Source organism: Bison bison, unplaced genomic scaffold (genome assembly GCF_000754665.1).
Source record: "Bison bison bison isolate TAMUID 2011002044 unplaced genomic scaffold, Bison_UMD1.0 scf7180017864371, whole genome shotgun sequence".
NCBI lineage: Eukaryota > Metazoa > Chordata > Mammalia > Artiodactyla > Bovidae > Bison > Bison bison.
This window is the reverse complement of record NW_011494943.1, coordinates 1,512,230-1,519,112: the sequence shown is the minus strand read 5'-3', so window position 1 is coordinate 1,519,112 and position 6,883 is coordinate 1,512,230. Positions and strand designations below refer to the sequence as shown.

Below are 6,883 nucleotides of genomic sequence, written 5' to 3'. Positions count from 1 at the left end.
TAACTTCATGGGGAGAAGACCAAGCAACACAGCTCATGGTCGCTCATCCTGGCGGGAACTCCCTCCTGCCTCCTTGGGGCCTCTGCCCCGCGGTGCCCTCGGACGGAGCCCCGCGGGAGCCTCTTGTCGCCCTGGTGGGCGTGAAGACAAGGACGCTCGGGAGGTCGTGGCAGTGTTTGTGTCCCTCCTTGCTCCAGCTGCAGTTCTGTCTGCCAGGGGCCCCACTTGCTCCCGAGGGAAAGTTACATAGTATGGCTTTTAAAACAGTGCCCGAGTCTTTTTGTTTTTTGCAGGGCTTGCCAAATTTCCTGTCACCCAAACAAACTTCTGGTTTAACCTATGAACTGCGAGTTTCCTGCATTCTCAAGGGACAGAAGTCTCTTTTCTCTTTCAAAAACCCACATTCTGGGCAATGGAGCGGGCCAGTTTGCCAGGGCAACGTGACTGCCAATCAGCTATGTCAACGGTGCCCAGCACTTTCCTGGACAACAGGTTTTTAGCCGTCCGTTGACAAATGAACATTCTCTTGTTCCAACAACAGAATAAGGTTGTGGGATTTTTTTTTTTTAAAAAGACCTCTTGGTTTGCTGTGGGCAATTCAAATGCACAAGTGAGTTTAGTTTCGATTTTAAAAGATCTTAAGTCTCACAAAGAAAGCCTGTTTGCTGTCTACAGATTGGTAGGTATTTGTAGATTTGGAAGTACCTCCAGATTTTTCTCAACTTTTCTTGCGGTTAACAGGGAAATCTCACAGTAAATGTTGAGTTCTTGGGCACAATTTTTATTTTGCCAGAAACACCTGGAACCAACCAGCCCTGGATTACAGCCATCACCATGAACGCTTGTTCACACCTGATTTGGAATCCCTATGGTAGGAAAAGCCCCTTCACTCTGCTCCGGGGAAGAAAAATCCCGCAGCGGCAGTTAAGGAAAGGTGTACACAGATGGAGAGTCATCGAACGACTTCTAATTGAGCTGAAGTTGCAAAGGGAAAGGACGACTGACGTCACTGAACGAGTGCTACTTCACGTGAGGTCCCGGACAGAGCCCCGTCCAGTCACGAGGAGGACACCAGGCTGCTCCCGACAGGGACTGCCAACCAAACAGCCGCCAGCACCCCTCCTCAAACCGCCGAGGCCACCAGACGAGGGGGGTCTGCAAGGCTGTGACGGCCCAGAGGAACCCAGACAGACAGGGCACGTCATCCTAAGATGGTGTCCTGGCTGGAAGGACTTGGAATAGAAAGGGGCAGCAGGAAAAACCAAGATGGGAACGAAGAACAGGTTAGTTAAGAATAAAGTGTCGACACTGGTTCATTAATTTTAACACATGGACTAGGATGGGACATGAGCGTAATGTGAGAGATGGACAGTTCAAGGGCAGTTCAAGATGCTACCTGGGGAAACTATCTCCCAGTGTGGAGTTTTAGGAAACTGCTATTTTTGCAATTTTTCGGTAAATCATAAAGTTCCTTGAAGCAATAAAAGGAGTGGTATCATGTTAGTTTGATCTTAAAACGCCATTTCAGCTACAGAAGATGCAACCGTGTTAGACTGGCAGGTGGACAAAGCGTGAACCCAGACACAGGCGCTCGACCTCAGTGATTTCAGGAGCAGCAGAGAGAAAAGGTGGCGTTTCCCGCTTCTGGCTGCTGCATCAAAACGGGTGTTTGGGAACTTCCTTGAAGTCCACATCCCTTCTTCAGTGAGGAAACGTTTATAGACTAACTTAAGTCAAAGTATCGTCAGAGATCTGCCGAAAGAGAGATTTCTGAGGTTCCAGCCACTGGGACTTTAAGTCTCTGCTTTGCTCTTGACATTAATCAAAGAGTTAGTTTAAATAACATCATAGTATGGGACAGTTTATAAATGTTTATTAAACGTCAGTAATTTTTACAAAGCAAATATTAATAGCAAGAGGCAAAAAATTTTGCAAAATATGTACAAAAGTAAAAAGCCTTGATGACCAGCAATTCATTTTATCAAATCAAATCATTCTTTCCACTTTCAGACCTCCTGTAGAAATAATTTATTGCCAATCCTAAAGCACTGACAGAAAAAAAAATGTACAACAATTACCAGATAATGTGCTCAGTTCTCAGAGTTATAAAAAGATAGATGTTAAAAAATCTGAAGCCGCAAATACTTTGATACAGAGCTAATACAAATCATGTTGTTAGGTACAATATCTACCAGGTTGTTACAAAATAAGACTTTTTGATAAGGCTTCTGTGGTAAATGAGCTCCACCACGCTGGAGTAGCAGAGAAAGCCATTTCAACATTTTGCAATTCTACTTTCAAGTTAGAGGTAAAGAAAGAGTAAACGGTATAGTCCACTGCATCGTTACAGGTCCTTTCCAGGAACCAACCCCTAAACAGGCATGACTGAGGAGGAACACACCACTTAACTGTGGCAAGAAGCACTACAAACAGGATTTCCAGAGACAAGCCCAGACCAGAGGCTGAGCAAGGCGCATCCTTCTATCAGGAGATTCATGGCCTGACAGCGCACTGCCTCCTGGGGCCCTGCTTCCATCCATCTGGAAACGTTCATCACTATCAAAGGTGATGCCATTTTGGAAAGGTCACAAAATCTCTGACCAACCCAGAAATCATTGCCCTACCACCAACATTTTTTGTTGCATGTAAGCCCTGCCATTGGAAACCAGATGCTTAGACCTAGACGCTGCGAGGATGAGTTCTTTATATGCTAACTATACATTCAAGTACAGACCTAAGAATGCCAGTGGTGTACTGCAAGCCATGTTAACAATCACTATCTGCTAAGGCTAGTAGCAAGTTGATGGCATCTGAAAAATCCACGAAGTTCAACTTGTTTACAAGTGTCCAGGTTTAGACTTGACTTTACTCTCTACTGGGCTTCCCTGGTAGCTCAGACAGTAAAGCATTTACCTACAATGTGGGGAGGCCCGGGTTCGATCCCTGGGTCGGGAAGATCCCCTGGAGAAGGCAATGGCACCCCACTCCAGTCCTCTTGCCTGGAAAATCCCATGGACTGAGGAGCCTGGTGGGCTACAGTCCATGGGGTCGCAAAGAGTCGGACACGACTGAGCGACTTCATTTCACTTCACTTTTTACTCTCTATAAATTTATGAAGCCCTAACCTCGTACCATAAAATAATGGGAATGTTTACTGTTTATCTGGAACGTGGAGACACACTCACACACTCCCTCCCTTCCTCGTGTTTACTACACTGAAAAGCCAATCTGGATCCTATCACGAGAATGAAGGAAGGCAAAAAGCAGCACTTTTCATCGAGCAGCACAGACCTATGGACACATCACCTGTGAGTAATGTAACTCTGCATGTTGAAATGATGTGAAAAATAAAGTCAGATTTTCAACTGGAAAAAAAAAAAAAAGACATATGCAGAATCTGTGCTCTTGATCCCTCAATTAAAACTTTCTTTCATTAAAAGAAATGAAAAGGTAACAGAGTGGCTTTCTCTAGGTTTATTAGGGAGATTATTACAAATGTGTGACTGAGATTTACAGGCATGATTTCATGGGTTCAAACAGGAAATGGAGAGTTAACACTGATACGCAGCCTTCTCAATACACACAGAAGTAACACTTCTACAGACTGCAATGGAGAAAATCTTGTTTCAGATGGCTTGGTTTGGGGCTTTGCCGCAATGTCTCATTATATAATGAAAGCACCAATTTGAGGGTTTCTCACACAGTGATTTGAATTTCAGAACATTGCAGAACATGACTTGGTAACTTTATTCTTCATATAAATAAGGCATAACCGGATGTATGTACTAATGCTGAAAATAACATCCTACCAGAAGCATAAATACAAGTATTTGGGCAGATGCTGGAAGTTAAGATGTACTCATTTCTGCTTACAAACAATTATGGAACCCATGATTTCTGTATATGTAAATCAACACTTCTAATCACTCCTGGGGTTGGGGGAATCCGACTTCTTCCTGCTTTATACCAACCACTGAACAAGGACTCCCCTCGGCAACCTCACCAAAGCCTAACCAGGACCTTCGCCGTGTGACAGACACGCGGTGCGGCTTCTGTGACGCCTTCTTTGGTTGCTCTTGTGCCCCAGCTATCAAGTGCCCATTCTAGACAACACAACTAAAGATTCCAGTTTAATACAGCACTTGGCAGCAAGCAATGATGTGGGTTGTTAAAAATAATATTTAAGTGGTAGAGGCATGCCTTTAAATTATTTGGATCTTCAGAAAAATATCTGACGCTTCCCTATTTAAGAAAAAAAAAAGGCAAAAATTTGAGGTGTTCTTTGCTTTATAAGGCAACTCTGTATACTGTAAGGTTCTTCAAGGTCAATGAAGACACTTGTGTGACATTTCTTAAGAATTAAACAAGAAGACATTCAGACCCAAGAACAGAATGTAATGGAGAATTAGGCACATTTTACTCCAAATTGTAACCATGAAGACTTAGAAAATTAAATACACTGAAGAATTTTAAATTCAAATTACATTTTTAGAGACTGGGGTAGGGGAACAGGCACGGGGAAAACTACGAGCACCCTTGCAGTTCTGTCCCTAATTTCCACCTCCCCTTCACACAGTGGTATTTTAAAAGGATCTGGTTTTCATGATATAGGTATAGGACTCTTTCACATGGTTTAAATATACAGTATATAAAACACGTGAACTAAAGCCTTCAGATTGAACCGGCAAGTCTGTATGAGTAATTTACTACCTCAAAATATACTCGAGGTTTTACTTTTAAAGAAAGTTGACTCTGAGACTTCACACACATCAGGAAAGGAATCTCAAATGCTCAGAACAGTATCCCATCTCTTTGGTGCTTTAACATTTGACTGTGGTGGTCAAAATGGGGACTTCTGCTTTGTCGGGCAGTGTGTGTGGCTCATATCAGAGATCTGAACGAGGACCTGATTGAGACCATCCCTCCTCACTGCACACACCGGGAACTGACTTTAGCCCTCACTGGAGTGAGTGAACCACCACTCCTGCTAAACCGATGCACAGACCTCCACCACCGTCTCTGTGTAGCGTGCACGCGCTATGCCCTGAAATGGTTCACTCTGCGGGTTAAACAACACACTTGTGTTTGGTGAGAAGCACTGGACACAGAACTCTCAGACACGCGCGAGCCCTCCTCCACAGACGCCTGTCACAGGGCGGGGCTCACGTCAGCAGCAGAGGATCACCAGGACACGGACACACGGGCAGCTGTGGGGGGAACGATGGAGGAGCTTCAAGTGCGAGCAAAGTCAGGTGCCTGTCAAACCCTGGTCAGGACCTGGCAGAGTCCTATCCTAAGCCGACCACGACACAGACCCAGAGCCCGACCGGGGCAGGCTGGGGGATCCAGAATTCCGACCAGTTGTTCAAGGACTGCTTGCCTATAAAATACCTGAGAACAGTCAGCTGTACAGTGAAGGGGCAGGTATCACAGTCAATCACAATTTTCAGGAAAGGGAGGAAAACCATCAGACTCTCTAAACTGTCACCTTGTACACTGTTCCTCTACCCGACTGCCACACCACACGTAACCTACAGGGCGGGCCTCTCAATGCCGAAAACCAGCCATTCTGAGGCGCTCACAGAGGATGCATCTGTTAATGGCAAAGCTCCTTGGGGGGTGCGCCTTAATTTGGGGCGTGGTGGGGGAGGTCACATGTAACCATCTTTCAGCAGGAACTGGAACACGACTCCTCATTCTTGGGAGAATCCTTGGAAACGCACCTCAGGAGAGCTGGAATCCCACAAACAACAGTGCTGCCAACACGTACAGCCTCTTAGAGACACACCGAGAAGGAACGAGAACCTCAAACAATGGCTTTCCGGATAGTCTGACGGAAAAACGTTGCCCTTGGCAAGCTCTGAAAAACCCAAAAACCCCCATAAATGCTGCCATCTGGAGCCGACAGGAACAGGCAGGAGCGTGAAAGAACCACGTCCATGATGGTGCGACAGGGATTCCCACTGTGGGCCCTACTGCGTCTGAGACGGGGTCTCAAAGTCTTGAGAGTAAAACAAAACATCCTTGGGAAGGGCTGTGTTTATCGAGAAAGTTCTGTTACGAGGTTGCACATTCTAGCTGCTACTATGGCCAGGGTTTCCTGCATGGCACCTGGATGACATATCTAAGTATGGGAAAGGCAGCCTGCACTCCACTCTTTTGGCTTCTGATCAAAACCCTGGGAACGGCCCGCGCCTGTGCACACGGAACCACACGGGAGCGTCCACCAGCGCCAGATGAGACACCGTACGTGAACTAAGACACTTGCCGAGCACTGCCTTCAGGAGCCACAGAAACTCAGAACAGCTGCTGGGGACACGAGCAATCAGAAGAATGTGAAGGCCAAAGCCGGGGAATTCTACGGACGGCCACCCCTCAGAGCAAACTTCCCCCGACGGCCCTCCTTCCCCAACAGTCCACTGAGGCTGGCCACAGGCGCGGCTACCGCGTGCGGCGACCGAGGTGCCCCGCGCGGTCCAGGGCCTGCGCGCACTCCGCCCCGCCCTGCGGCGCTCAGGGCACCTGCCACGCTTGGCACCACAGGAACACTGTTTGAGAAGTGGAAGGGTCAAAGCCAGGAGGACAGCGCATCTGAGGCCTGGCGGGAGGAGGGCCCATCCAGGGAGGCCGGAGCTGAGCCCGTGGGCGTCGGTCATGGGCGGCCCTCCGCCAGGGGCTGGAGTCGCAGGAGGAGGACTGAGATTTCCAAGGAGTTAAACCCAGAATCAAGACTGTTCTAATTCCTGCTGTAAACTTCTATTTTAAAAATAAAACAAACAGAACACAGGAAGGCGGGAGGCGGCAGGCCCTGTGGGCGTCACTGGAGCATCAGCTGCTTGAGGTTGTCGTGCAGGATGGTGTCCTTGACGTCGCGGAACACCAG

General features: G+C 47.2%; 1 protein-coding gene across 1 annotated transcript in view; it reads right to left on the bottom strand.

The window, feature by feature from the left end:
* Positions 1 to 1,855: 1,855 nt before the first annotated feature.
* GNA13 (guanine nucleotide binding protein (G protein), alpha 13) overlaps positions 1,856 to 6,883 on the bottom strand; it is a 32,755-nt gene continuing 27,727 nt past the window's right edge. The window contains exon 4 of the mRNA XM_010856061.1: positions 1,856 to 6,883. This exon is cut by the window's right edge and continues 1 nt beyond it. Coding sequence (XP_010854363.1) covers positions 6,818 to 6,883 — 66 coding nt within the window. The 3' untranslated portion in view covers positions 1,856 to 6,817.